The 15,885-nt window shown below is 30.8% G+C and overlaps 1 protein-coding gene across 1 annotated transcript; it reads right to left on the bottom strand.

The window, feature by feature from the left end:
* Window positions 1-3,029: 3,029 nt before the first annotated feature.
* LOC124455691 lies at window positions 3,030-7,518 on the bottom strand. Its single transcript, XM_047006329.1, has 3 exons — window positions 7,394-7,518; window positions 4,134-4,522; window positions 3,030-3,269 (listed from the first exon to the last, which is right to left on the bottom strand). The coding sequence occupies exons 1-3, from the start codon at window positions 7,447-7,449 to the stop codon at window positions 3,103-3,105; spliced, it is 612 nt and encodes a 203-aa protein (XP_046862285.1). The 5' UTR covers window positions 7,450-7,518; the 3' UTR covers window positions 3,030-3,102.
* Between the last annotated feature and the right edge of the window lie 8,367 nt (window positions 7,519-15,885).

Here is a 15,885-nt window from a genome sequence, read left to right as displayed (position 1 = left end):
GCAGTGCAATAGAACAGAATAAGAATACTAATGACATAGGATGTTAACAAGACAAAGAACCTAACATAAACACAAGTGTTAGTGCCAAAGTCCATGATCAATTATCCAATCATGTATCACAATTATAGATATATAGTTCCCGTATCATATTACTTCAATAATACGTTTCAGCTAATAGCCTTACCAATCCATGGAGTTTGATAAGCACAGGGCATTTAGCTGGTCCAAAAGGCTTGAACATGAATCAAATTGTCAGTTAGCGTTTTTGGATGTCCATAAACGCAATGGTCAATTCCTTACAAGCATTCATCGCAAGGCTACTTTTTCGGATTTGTACACACGCTTTGACTGTTTTTCTTTACACAGAGAGAAATTTCTTTAGTAAAGTGTTTAATAAATTGAACGCTTAGACTGTCATCGGAGGAGTTCATTGAGGGTGATCTCAACTCATTAAAAAAGATGTTTCTCTCAAATGGATATCCGGGAAAATTGCTCATTCTTTGTGGATAAAAAACTGCTCATACTTTGTGGGAAAAATGCTCATTCTTTGTGGATAAAAAACTTTTTTTATCCACAAAGAATGAGCAGAACAGGAATTTTGGACCAGCTAAGTGCCCTGTGTTTATAAAACTTCCATGGATGGGTAAGGTTTTTAATGATATTGAAAGGAAAACTAAGAATAATATGGATAATTTGTTTTTGCGATCGATGTTATCTTTATATTTTCGAAAAGAACTATTCTACCACCCACCCCAAAAAAGTCTCTACCGACAAAACTTTTAGGCAATGAAATTTATGAATATAAATGTGAGTGTGATGCTCGCTATGTAGGTAGAGCGTCTCAAAGGTTGGGTGATAGGATCAAACAGCATGAACCAACTTCAATCAGAAATGGAACGGTCCCCTCAAGACAACAAACAAAACGTGATTGTAAGGAAAGTAATTTAGTTTTATGTGACTCCGCGATAGGTAAACAACACTTGAATAACTCCCATTGTGCTGACTCTTATTCAGACGACAATTTTAGAATCATTAAGAAATACCGTTGATTCTTTCAGTTACGCGTAATGGGGGCTGTTTTAATTAAGCTAAACAATCCCGTCCTCTGCCGACAAAAGAATTATGTTTTTATATATGTGTGAATATTCATGTTTTGTGACCTAATGTGTTCAGCAGTAGGGCGTGAACGACAAAAAGTTACGTAAATTGGAATGGCCGAGAGGGTATGGCATTTTAATTATTGCATAATGGAGGTCTTTTAAATTTATACAAGTTTGAGGAAGCTTCATCTAAGGTTTCATTTTTTGACAGATTTACTCGGGCAAAGACTATTACTAAACATAACTCTCGAATATTTTTGGTATTAAAGTGACCACTCCCTACATTTTAGTTCTTTATTGAGTTGACATCTTTAAGTATGAACCAAGATATACTTGCATTTTTTCAGATTGGCCAAATTTGGTGCCACATTAATATTAGTTGAATATGTTAAACTAATTTTGGCGATAAGAGAATTATTTGTCTTCAAGCCATTAACATTTCACATTTGGCTGCAAATAATTGAAAATCTTTATTAACTATAAAACTTTTCAATATCTTCCACACTGAGAGTGAACATGCAGATGTTTGTAGCTCTACATGTAAAAGTTTGAATTTTTTTATTTTAAAAGTTTGAAGAGAATTTTCCCTGCGTCATGGATAATCTTAGAGGCATCTTTATTCTCATTTGCAAGGTTCACAAAAATATTAAGTTCTACAAAAAGTGACATACGATCTACGTTTATCGAAAGAGGAAAAATTTAAGTGACTTTTACAGCTTTATAAAAATTGGTTAGCTCATTGGAGGGTAGAGGATAACAGTTAATGGTTTTTTCTTGGTAAAAATACTTTAAGCAATATCTTTTTAATCATCATAAAGAAAATACGAGACTTAGATAAAGGACATATATTACTGTATATAGCTTGTCTAAATTAATATTACGACCGTAAGTGTCTTAGAGTGATCAACCAGCCATCTGCTTATTATTTTACTACCTCTTTAAGAAAACTGACACGCAAGAATTAAATACACGATCTTCGCAAACTCAACATTCTAGTCTGTTTCACCATTTAGCGATGATTTCGGATGTTTCTATTTCAAAAGTTTTTTCAATGGTTTAAACAATAAGAGCAATTCTAACAAATCATATATGATTGAAATTTTGACCATTTAGCTCATCCAGAATGCCAAAGAGTAAAAACTATGTTTAAATAGAACAAGATTTTTTAAATGCGGGCCTGTTAGCTTCAGCCTACATAGCCTACTAATAAATCGGACACTACCCATACTTGTCAATTCTTGGAATAAGTTCATAAAGCTACAATCTACTTGGTTTCAGAAATTTTATGTAATATTTTTTAGGTGCGCTCATTCGAGGAGGTCTGGAACGTTGTTGGTCAAAATGCTTTTTATAGTTTGGATTAACAGAATTCCTAGTTCAAGAAAACCAACCCATAATAAAGTCGAAACTATTTAATATAGTGTATCTAGGTTAGCAGGGCCATAGCTCGATTGCTAACTGCAGGAGGAGTGTTAACCGTAACCTTAACCCTAAAGCTACCCCCTACCTAATGTAGAGAAAATCAAAATGTGTTGATGTTAACATATGCTAAAGTAAATGGTTTCAACCCGGGAGTATTGTTACATGTTTATGAATGTAGATCGTCAAGTCAAATTGACTCTGAAGATGACTACCGCTAAGATTGTCGAAACGTCAGCTGACAACAACGACATCAGTCCTTCTCAGGACTATACCAACCTGGATGATCTACTTTTACAAACATTTAACATATGCTATTATCATTTAGAGAACCATATACTTCCAATTTTTTGTACTGAGAGAGTGTTATGTGTATTGAAGCTTTTCATAAATTTATTACTGACTTCCTGCTTGATTATATTGATAAAGATGAACTTGTATGTGTGGCTGTGAGCCTTATTTTTGTGGTTACATGTAAAATGAACATGCAGCAAATTCCTTGCACAATAACAAATGCACAGAAAACTCTTCAGAGTTCTCGACAGAGAACAAAGTTTTAAAACTGCACAGAGATGCTCTTTATTCATGATCCGTGATAAAAAGATCTTGATAAAGACAGTAATAAATCCATACCTTGGCACGAGTTACATTCTCCTGAGTATCCTTCCATACACGTGCAGTTCAATGTTCCATTAATTTTACGATAGTATGTGTTGGGTCCACAAAAAGGAAAGCGAAAAGTGTTTGTCGCTATATAGATTAATAAAATTAAAAATAAAATCAACAATGGATTTTAAATGAAACATGTTCTTCCTCAGAGAACACAATTTGTCACTCAGTCTCCACTATGACGTACCCAGCTTGCAAGTTTTTTATGTAATGTTGGTATCTTCGGTTTTCGCGAATATCGTAAAAACAAAACAATTAAATAAATGTTGAGTATGAACAAATTTGCTGTGTGTTTAGGACAATATAAAGGATGTATCTAAAGAAGTTAGATAATTGAAAAATGTTCAGAAATTATCAATTCATCAATGTGTCAAAGCTCATGTATTTTGGCATTGCCTTGTCTTTTTATTTAAAAGTAAAATGAATTAAAAATTAATCTGGAAAACCATAAGAGTACTTCGTAATTGCCTCAATTTGAGCTGTATCCACAAAGAAAATGAAAACTTTCAATTCTAGTTTAACCAAAGATGTAAAAGTTTGCAATATACTAAAATTTAAGAAAACTTGGTAAATACTAAGCTCACTGCACAACATGCTCAAATTGGACGTTTTTGTCTTTCAATCTATTTTCATGAATTTTTTTCTTATTTAAGACTGATTACAAGCCAAAGTGATTGTTCAAATGAAGTAAGAAACAATAGAGAGTTAAATTTAACACCCAAGAAATTTGACAAGAATAGACAAACGGCAAAAACGTCCAAATTAGACACTTTGAACTTTGAACTTAATGTTTGTCAAACTTTCTATAATTTTGGAAGGAAGAACAACCGTTTACTAAGGCAATGTAACTTTGAACTTTTTAACGTCTTTCTATTTTATGAACATTAGCAGGAGAGTTTTTGCAAGTCTTAGATTATCATGTCAAATAAGTAAATATTTAGCTACCGTTTGAGTCAGGAGTGATACTGTGTATAGCTACAGCCAAGTCAAGATAACTGTTGTTTACAGGAAGAAAAAATTTACGTCTCGTACGTTGATCTGTCGTGTTATGGACACTAACGACACTTTGTCCAACACTAGTCATGATATAAATGAAATCCCCAAATACAGCCATGGGACCTCCTGAAGTTCCAAAATCAATTACATTATGGGAGTAGTAATCACAAGAAAAAACATTTCCGTTTGAAACTCGCCAATAAATTTTCTCTTTAGCCATGTCAAGCGTTAGATCATGTGCTATTGACTGAAGTGAAACTGAAAAAATATGATGTTTATTTGCAGTCTTGTTCCATAACCATAAGAAACGTTCTGTACTTTCTGCCAAGAATAGATACCTTAATAAAAATATTTGTATTGTACATTAGTTTTCTCTATACGTATTGAAATACATAAACAATAAACAGGCTAATATATGCAAGAAAGGAAAAATTTTTCTTAATTTAGATAAAGATGTTGTTAAAGTATTCAGAACTACCTTCATATATAGACGGTTTAATAGAACATATTCATGAAATTTGATAATATAGCAACATAAAGCTATTGTAACTAACAGGAAAAGATCATATTTATCATTTGAAATCTCTCTTTTAAAAGCCGAACTAAAATATATGAAGTAATTAAACATTGTATGTGATTCAGAGCATAATAAATGTACTATGTTATTTTTATTCACATAACTTCTATAATGATTTGTATTGTTTGGGATTATTGATGGAATGAGTTATGCTGTAGTTTGGAGTGGTTGCTGAATGAATTGTTTTGGTAATTGATAATGCTGAAAACTAGCTGATGCGTTGAAATTTTGTTCGATTTGAAAATTTCGTGTTGGTAAATGATATGCACCATTTAATGTAGATATAAAATTAAGAAAGCTTTGTCATTTCAAGTTTAAGCTTTCTTAATTTTTCAGTTTCATCTTGCATGAAAAGTAGCAGCTCCTTGGATGGATCATCGTTTACAAATGTCTTTAAAAGAGCTATAGCTTCACAAACATTGTCTCTTGTTGATAATTTTTCTTAGTTTGTTTGGACAAACGATTTTTTAAAACTATCTTAACCTTCTCTTTTTAATTGTCAACTTTTTTTGTTGTTTTTCAGAAAAATCAGAAAAAGATTGACACTAGAGCTAGCACTATTGGTATCATTTGAAAATAATTATTCTATCACCATGTCTTGTTCGTGTTTTTAAGAATCTTTCGATTAGACAAGCTGCAAAAACTTCTTGCACATTATTGCCTTTACTTTATCGAAAATGTTTGATGCAGCTGGCACTTTTGATTATCATCGCAGCATATTTGCATTCTTTATACATTTCTTAAAAATATCAATCATTTGAGTAACAGTAAAGTCCATGTCTTCTTGTCGTTCATTTCATCTTTCCCCGAAGTCTATAAAAACTTTCTCGCATATACTACCGCTCTTTTGGTTTTTTGTGTTCGTGAAAATTAATTTTTTCTTGTAATATGATAAAAATTAATACCAACATAAAGTTGTAATAAGAGTCATAGAAATAGACCAAAAGTTATAAAATAGAATTTATACTGACGTTTCGTCCTTACTCATGACATATTCAGTCAAATTATAATTTATAATGAGATCTTAAGACAAGATATTGTATTTACAAAAGGTGTTAAATTACGACTTAAGAGGCGGTGTCAAATGGAATATTTGATAAAGAAGTTGGGGAGTAAAATATACTTAAGCTAAGAGAGGTTAAGTGCAATGGAACTTTCTTGAACGATGAGTGAAAACTTATATTTATTGATTAGAAGGCTCTCATGAATGGAGAGTACCTAGGAATCGTTGGAAAAGGAAATTTTTTTAAATTCGTAAATTACTTATATTATATTCAGAAAGTTCTCACTTCACAGGCTTTTCAGCCAATTTCTTTTTAATCTCTAACATGATTATTATCTTGGGATTCATCATCAGTTGAGCAACTACAGATCTAACGTTTGCTTAAATTACACTAAGAAACACTGCATGAACTAAAGGTAGTGGAACGATTTTCCATTCCGGTGATTTGATCGGATGTGTGATTGGATTTATTGAAGAGTAGTGTGCATACAGTTAATTTGCAGCTCTTGACTTTTCAATATACTCCGCCATTCAATGGAAGTTAAAAGAAGGCTTGAAAAACTATAAACTTGATATACTGATTTTTTTCTAAAATGCCACATTTTTTGAAAACTAAAATTCTTTTTTATATTTTTGATGTAACTACGTGGGAATGTGCGCAGTTTTTTTATCTTCAATAAAAAACAAAAAGTTGAAGTTTTTTACGCTCACCACCTTCGTGAATTTTTTAAAACTTTATTGCTATTTCGTATTGAGATTGTTGCACATCTCTTACACTGTCTCAAAAAGGGTTATAGTATATGAAAGGGCAAAGAAAAGCAACAAACAACGCTCACAATCTGTTAAAATCTTTTGTGTAGGGCATATCTTATTAAGCATATGATTACCATGGAGGCGTCAAGCAAATTGCCTTTTCAGATAAAGAAAAGCGCTCTTAGGTGGCCAGCCGAAGCTAATAATCTTAATAAATGTAGACCACCAAGTTGCACAGTGAAATTGGAACACTTTTTGTTTGTAGGTTGTGGCAAACCAATGTTGTGTGAATATTTGACTAAAGCTTCATCGGTAAAGTATTTATTTAATACTTTACTGTAGTTTCTATTTCTCTGTTTTATTTCATTTAACGACTTCATCAATTATAAACATTGCTTTCTCTGCTGTTACATTTTTGTCAAAGCTCTTTGGTTGCTTAACATAAGTATCGCTGTCGATTTTTGTAATTTCAGGATCTGCATGTTATTTTCTGCTGCGTGTGTCATCCTTAAAGTTGGTTTCAAATGCCTCATAGTCACGCAATAAAATATTGCTGGCCAAATCTCGTTGATTTTATTGAAAAGCTGTTTAAATATATGAGGTTTGTTTCTTTATACACAAAAAATACTTAATATTCTCTCCCTCGGTAAAAGCGAGTTTTGTTTTCCCTCGAAAATCAATATTTTTTTCTATTCTTGTACTTTCAAATAACAGGCAATAATACGGACTTCAAAAATTCAACTTTTCTATTAAATTAAAATGCCGTCTCTAACAATAAAAACTCTTAGCTTACTTAAGAAAAGCCTTCAATAGATTGACATAGTTTCTTAATTTTACGTTTACAAGTTAATAAAAAGAATTTCAATATCGCCTTACCCATGTTTTGAGTCAAATGCAATACTGGAAAGTTGTAAGCCTGGTTGAAGCCTCATAACACTTGTAATTTTCTTTTTCAAATGAATTTGGTAGATAATGTTCGTGTAGTCAATGTAAAAGATACGACGACCAATCCAGTCAACTATAAAATCACGAGCATAATCATTTTTTGCAAAAATTTCGTTTCTAGTCAAGTCAAAATTTCCCCACTTGATGTGTTTCTCATCAAAGTAGTAAAGTACATTCTCGACTACATCAATTTTTATCTCATTATATCCTGGTGGAAGGTCAAATTTTTTCTTACTGTATCCATTAATAGTGCTAACATGAATATCTCCAGTAATAGAATTAACAGAGTATACTTTATCAAAGCTCTTAATAATCAAATATCGCTTTGGATAAACATCTAAATGAATAATAAAAAAACTACAAATAACAACGATGCGAGTGAATTAAAAAATGCAAATTTTTATAGACTTTAGGATCATAATATTTGGTGAAAGACCACAATAAGTGTTTTTAGAAAGAGGTTTTCACTATAGAAATATTAGTAATAACTGAAATTAGATTGGCTGCATAACTTTGACTTATTATTGTTGCATATTGTTTTTGGTTCTATGAACAAGAAACTATGAAAATTTATCAAATCTAAGGATTATACCTTTGTAAAAACACATTTCTGTTTGCATTTGCATCATTTCCTTGTTATATTGTTTTATTTCCTTGCATGCAGTTGTGTTATCGTCATTGCCATTTTATCAACGCAAGTTTCCTCCACTCTTTCACGTTGTCTTTTAGTGTCTCTAAGCTTTTCTTGCAGATTGATATGTCGTCATTACCATTTACTATTTGTACACTAATAGACAGGATTATAAGAGTCCCAAGAAACGCTTTTGTTGAGTTTGATATCATCTTTATTTCCTATTTGTTAGAAGATGGATGATTATTAATTTCTTTAAAGCTTTCGTAGTAAAACAGTTATTTTTTTATGAAAGGCTTATCATCAATATAATCATATAATCAGTTTGTTTTTAACTTTTTGGGGGATGTATAAATCAAGTATTGATTTCTATAATTATGTAACATTTTAACTTCCTCTCCAAAAAGTATTTCCACGTTTGCTTTCGGAAAATTGATGATGATTGAATATTGTTGCAATAGATTAGGCAAGTTGTTCATTATAACGACTCATGCTTACAACAATTCATATAAGTAGGTTTTACCAGCGTAGAAAGTTTTTTGAATAAATAGATAGAAGGTTTCTAGGAAACGAAAGCATAGAAAGAAATAATTCATTTTAATGTCCACTATAAGGAAATGACGCAAATTATGAAATTCACCAAGAGCAGTTTACAAAAAATTTAAAATGGGTTGATTTCAAATTTGCTTTTGTTAACTCAGTTTACCAGATGAATGGGAAAAGCGTATTGTTTAACTAAGCAAGCAAAATTAAATACAAAATAGTCTGTTGCTTAGTGTTTAATAGACTCGCTTGCCTCTCTGTAACTACATGCCGTCTAGTTACATAAAGGGAGGCCCTTTAAGCAATACATTATATTCTGCTTTACAACATCTGTTAGTCGTATAAAGAAGTTCGACTCTCCTAATTATATAAGTTCTGAATTAAATGAAATTTATAAGCATTTTGACAGAGCTGCTAAAGTAAAGAAAGTCTAAAAAGCTAAATAGAGGAATGCAACTTTGCAGTATTAAAAATTTCCTACTTCTTCAAATATTTTGTTTCAGACATTGAAAAGGCATTTGCCATCTGTCAAAAATATTCTTGCAATATTGAATAATTGTTGCAGAAGAAGCAAGAGCCGAGAAATGTATCATTTGTTCTGCATGTACTTCTTGCTCTTTATAATGACTTCGGTATTGATGTTTGATGATGATTTGCGCCATTTTAATTTGTTGATTTATGTACCTCTCTTTCTTTATCATTTCCTTTAATCATAAATTACAGTTTTAATGTCCAATCAAGTATTCTTTATCACACATGCATTCAAGTTTTAGCTTACAATTTTCTCTTGCGTATCAATTGAAATATGATATAATACATTTCCAGACATTCCTAAATATCCATTAGTAGAACTTTATCGTTGGTTGTGATCAATCTATTTGTTTTTGTTTTCATCATAAGGATAAATATGAAATGATGAAAAGATTTACGAAGCGGTAAAATTTTTTAAAGAATTTTAGACTATTCAAATTGCTATATGGCATCCAAATATATATGTTGCAAGCTGCGCTACCCTAAATTACAGAAAATGCTTAAAAAAACATACAAAAATGTTTCATAAAGCTTTAAGTATTTTATAAGATAATGATTGTGTTAGATTATCTGTTGGCTTACGTATAAGCATGACTATGATAAATGAAATGTATGTTCTTAATAAGGAAGTGAAATCCATAAGAGCTATTGCTCTTGCATTATGTGATAAACTCTGAATTTTAAGTTTTCTTTATGTTTTCTTTGCTTACCATTGAAGAGGAAATTTGGCTATCAATGAAATTTCTCCTTTGAATTCTGATAAGTTATTTTCTATCCTTCTCAAACAGCAGCTTAGAAAAAATGTAACTGAAACAAAACTTGTCGTGTCTTAAAGTGCTAGTAATATTGGCTTTTTGAATTTTAACATCAACACAAGACAAGTGTTTTTCTGTGGGCGGGGACACAAATTTTGATGATTTTTCATTATCTTTGGGAATAAGAGCCATAATTGCAGAAATTTAGTGTTAGAAAAAATATGCAACAAAAATATTGTTTCAACAATTCCAAGAAATACCATTTACATTGAAAATAAAAGAGCAAATTATTTAATTCCTTATAAAAATACCCCGAGAATAAATATATTTAGTTTGACGTTATTCAAATTGGTCAACTATTTCAAGTGTCTTTGTAAACTAAAAGAAAAATGTGCTCTGCAGATGTTAGTTTCCGCTCATAGATAAGATACAATAAGCCAAAAAAAGTATTGTCTATGAACAACTTTTGTTCAATTTTTAGAGTTCATTATATTATGTTTTATCCATTTTCTGCTTAACCCAACATGAAACTTTCTAAAGTACATCATTTTCAAACAAGGCTAGTTTCTTAGGTGATTATCTTTATAGATCAACTATATACGTGACGGTGACACAAATTTTCATGATTTTTACATATATTTGGGATAAAGAACAATAATTGCAGAAATTTAGTGTCAGAAAAAATATGCAACAAAAATATTGTTTCAACAATTCCGAGAAATATCATTTACATTGAAAATAACAGACCGAATTACTTTAATTTCAAATAACAACACCCCGAGAAAATAATGTTTATGTTGACGTTATTCAAATTGGTCAACCATTTCAAGTGTCGCTATAGACAAAAAGAAAAATGTGCACTGCAGATGTTAGTTTCCGTTCATAGATAAAATACTACAAAGCCAAATAAGGAGTATTGTCTATAAGCAAATTTTGTTCAATTTTTATAGTTAATTATAATATGGTTTACCCCCTTTTTACTTAACCTAACAAGAAACTTTCTAAAGTACATCAAATTGAAACAAGGCTGGTTTCTTAGGTAATTATCTTTATACATCCCATTTGGCATGATTTTAATTTCTCATGTTTTTATTATACTTAATTCATTTCAACGTATTCATTCCCTTTCCTCTCTCAAAAATACAGAAAATAAGGACAAGAAGGACACATTAATGTTGTAAACCCTCCCCCCTTAAACATTTTCAGAGCAAAATTTACGAATTACATTATTCATGATATACATGATATTTTGTTTACAACATCTGTCTGTCGTAGAGAGAAGCTCGACTCCATAATTATATAAGTTCTAAATTGAATGAAATTTCTGAGCATTTTTGACAGAACTGTCAAAGTAAAAAAAGTCTAAAGAACTAAATATAAGAATGCAACTTTGCAGTATTGAAAAATTCTTACATCTTCAAATATTTTGTTTCAGAAAATTAAAAGGCGTTTTCTATCTTTAAAAATGGTCTTGTAGTATTGAATAATTGTAGCAGAACAAACAAGAGCCAAGAAATGTATCGTTTGTTCTGCATATATTTCTTCCTCTTTAAAATGACTTCTGTATTTATGTTTGATGATGATTTACCCTATTTCAATTTGTTGAATTATGTACCTCTTTCTCTTGATTATTTCTCTCAATCCTAAATCTTAGTTTCAATGTCTAATCAAATATTCTTTATCATACATGCATTCAAGTTTTAGTTTACCATCATTCTCATGTAAAAACGTTAAACACTTTGCAAAAATTCAATAATTCTTAAATGTCTATGATAGTTTAAAAAAAATGTTTTTGTCATCTGTATTTAGACTAAAAATACTTAATGATCGTTGCTCTAAATATTTTTGATGTAGCTACTATTTTCTCTGGCGTTTCAATGTAATTATGATTTAATACATTTCCAGACATTCCTAAATATCAATTAGTAGAACTTTATCGTTGGTTGTGATCAATCTATTCGTTTTTGTTTTCATCATAAGGATAAATATGAAATGATAAAAAGATTTGCGAAACGGTAAAAGTTTTTAAAGAATTTTATACTAGTCAAATTACCAGATGGCAGCTATGTATATATGATGCATGCTGCGCTACCCTAATTTAAAAAAAATGCTTAAAAAAACATAGAAAAATGTTTCATAAAGCTTTAAGTATTTTATAAGATAAAGTTTGTGTTAGATTATCTGTTGAATTACGTATAAGCATGACTATGATAAATGAAATGTATGTTCATAATAAGGAAGTGAAATCCATAAGAGCTATTGTTCTTGCATTATGTGATAAACTCTGAATTTTAATTTTTCTTTATATTTTCTTTGCTTACCATTGAAAAAGAAATTTGGCTATCAATGAAATTTCTCCTTTGAATTCTGATGAGTTATTTTCTATCCTTCTCAAACAGCAGCTTAGAAAAAATGTAACTGAAACAAAAATTGTCGTGTCCTTAAGTGCTAGTAATATTGGCTTTTTGAATTTTGACATCAACACAAGACGAGTACTTTTCTGTGGACGGAAACACAAATTTTGATGATTTTTCATTATATTTTGGGATGAAGAGCCATAATTGCTGAAATTTAGTGTCAGAAAAAATATGCAACAAAAATATTGTTTCAGCAATTCCAAGAAATACTATTTACATTGAAATAAACAGACCAAATTATTTTAATTCCTTATAACAACACCCGGGGAAAAAATATGTTTATTTTGACGTTATTCAAATTGGTCAACTATTTCAAGTGTCTCTACAATGTAAAAGAAAAATGTGCAGTGCAGATGTTAGTTTCCGCTCATAGATAAGATATTATAAAGCCAAAAATGGAGTGTTGTCTATAAGCAACTTTTGTTCAATTTTTATAGTTAATTATAATATGGTTTACCCTTTTTACTTAACCTAACATGAAACTTTCCAAAGTACATTAAATTCATACCAGGCTAGTTTCTTAGGTAATTATCTTTATACATCCCATTTCAGATGATTTTAATTTCTCATGTTTTTAATATACTTAGATCATTTCAACGTATTCATTCCCTTTCCTCTCACAAAAATGTAAAAAATAAGGACAAAAAAGACACATTGATGTTGTGGCCACCACCCTACCTAAGCATTTTCAGAGCAAAATTTACCACTTAAATTTTCATAAATTACAATCATCATACAGGAAAATGTTTTTCGTTTTCACTGAATGCATAAAAGCAAAGTACCTGCACATAATTTTTCATTTTTCTGTCATAAATTGTGGCGTATTACGTATGTTTGTGTCTTATTAACATAATGTTAAGTTTAAGTTGCTTAGGAACACTACTTGTGCAATATGTATTAATGCACATCATTAGATTATACTTTTGAACAATTTTTCTAAAATAACGATGATTTTTCCACAATTCGTCTTCAAAAATATCGAATTGCCATTGAATGCAAACACGTTCTCTTAAATTTATTCAAATAGTTGCTACAAAAAAAAACGCTTTCTGCAGAAAATGTTTCTTTTTTTACGTTGTTTTTTGTTTGTTACGTTGTCTCCTTTGTTACGTTGTGTGACAGGGAATATTTATTACTGATGGCAAAAAATAAACACCTCACCAAAAGTTTTGTTTTAATGTTTAAATTATTCAACAGCTTAATTCCAGTGGCCCAATTTTATTAGGAGTGCAATCTGACTCACGCTACACTCAGCAAACGCCGATCCATTGAGCTCTATAATAACTGGAGCGGCTATCTCAAGCGCAGCCTTAGATATCTGATGACGCCAAAAAAGTGGCGGATTTCGTCCGTTGCCGCTGAGATTTACCGAAATTGACCGCTTTTCCGAAAATTTCACAATTTCCCACTCCCTCCTGAGGAAAAAGTGAAGAAAATGTTTGTGTGTATTTGGGATTCGGCACGCAATTTTTTGATGAAAATCACGATAAAAACCTAAAATTCCTAACAGCGAGTCAACCTAGCTTTCCAGTTATCGTCTCCTACGAGGATGTATTTATAACTATCGACGAAAGAGCTATATGTCGGCTACACATCTATGAATGCAGATATGCGTCGTTTTCTTACCAGCGTCAAACTTGTTTGATCGATTAAACTCTTTAGTCTATACAAAAAAGTATATCATAGCTCATTTCCACAGTGGCTCACGGGAAAGAATTTAGCTTATTTGTTATCATTGCTATTTTGCTTCTTTTCGTGGAAAGGCAATGGCTTTTTTCGCCACAATTGTAGGATTTTTACTTGTTTCTCTAAAAAAGTAAATATTAAATCTCTGGATATTTACGGATTTTCTGTAATTGAGTTTCATATTAAATTTCAAAAAGACTCAAGTCTGCATAGGTTTGGTAAATGAAAACAAACAATATTGTATAGAACTTACTTTAAGTAACCTTTTTGTGATGTTCTGAAGTGCAACTGCATCAAATACTTGTAAAGTTGTAGCACATTTTGATTTTGTTGTATTGATATATAAATTGGGGAAAATGCAAATAATCATCAAAACACTTATGCTTCCAATGGTGTTTATAATTCATTTTTAGTTTTAATACTTCTACCCTTCTTTTTCACTTTGTTTTGTTTTTCCTATATTTGCAATATAAGTGCACAATTTGAATGATTAACATAGTTTTCACCTCAATAATAAATTTCATAAGCAGTTGGTAGTGCATTTTGTTCTCGGAGTATCCACATTTGGTGTTTTCTTCATACATGAATGATGAAATGCATATGGATATGCCATAGCAAGGCAATAAAACCAAATGAATCAAATACCTATAGTGTACTTTTATGCTAGAAGCTTAAAAGCTTTCTAGAAATTATAAAGTTATTGGATTACATTACCTCTATATCATCAATCTCATGAAAAGAAATAAGAAGCAAAATATTTGTAGAAAAGCTTTGAAAAGTGAAAAACATTTATTTAAAAAAGCAGCAATGATGCATATGATAAATCCCCATTCTGTACTCTAATAGGTAAATAAGCTCAAACTGTTTCTTAAAAAAATATAAGAAATATATAAGAAATATACAGTACAGTAATTTTAAAGGTTTCATCACTGAATCTTTAATGCTTCAGTATTAGATATTAGTAACATTTAAACAACACTCAACTAAAATATTTTGAAAAAGATTTGACATGATTTAAACATTAAGTTATATAAAACCCAATGGCTTATTCAGTTTAATGCTTCACATCTGCATCAAGTCATCATCAATCTCAGTACAAATGTTTACATAAATGTCAATTCACAACATTTTATATGTTGTGAATTGACATTTAATTAAGCATCAAAACACACACAACCTTCTTGCCATCTTTTTTTGGTTCATGAACTTTAACTTCAAAGCATTAGTGAATCCATTTTCTCCATCAACAGAATTTGACCATGATCAAATTAAATAACTCTGGAAAAGGCAGACAATAAATCAATTATCTTTACAGCGTTATCATTTTTTTAAGACTCTGCCTGGTCAATAACATCTTCCAGTCATCTTTACTCCTTGGTCTTCCCTGCATGTTGTCAGCAAATCGAACATAACAAGCTCTGCTCCAAATCATGGGTACTGTTGGGGCTGATCATTTCTTTTTGATACTTTTCATAGAGCAAAATGTGTGCAGGGTCTTTTTTGCTTTAGGGAAACTATCTTGCAAATAGATAGGTAAATTTACGATTTCATGCATTAGCAAATGACAGAAAAGTATGCAGAATTTTTTTGACAAAAACAGGAAAACATCAGTATATTTGGCGTTCAAGTCAGTCTTAAAAAACACGATCTTTAATATGTATTTTATGGCTTTACAAGTGCATGAATAATTGCTTTTCAATCGTTGACGGACTAACAAAACAAACAACTACCTCACCAGTGAGAAGCGATATGTTCCTTTTTGTGGAAACTACGACATCCAACAATTGAACGATTGAAGTGTTGGCATTATAAAAGAAATGCCAAAAAAGAAACGTCACAGAATATGGAACTAACGATATC

Source organism: Xenia sp. Carnegie-2017, unplaced genomic scaffold (genome assembly GCF_021976095.1).
Source record: "Xenia sp. Carnegie-2017 unplaced genomic scaffold, XeniaSp_v1 HiC_scaffold_4, whole genome shotgun sequence".
In the NCBI taxonomy this organism is placed as follows: domain Eukaryota; kingdom Metazoa; phylum Cnidaria; class Anthozoa; order Malacalcyonacea; family Xeniidae; genus Xenia; species Xenia sp. Carnegie-2017.
The sequence above is the reverse complement of the archived record's forward strand: the minus strand, read 5'-3'. Positions and strand labels throughout refer to the sequence as shown.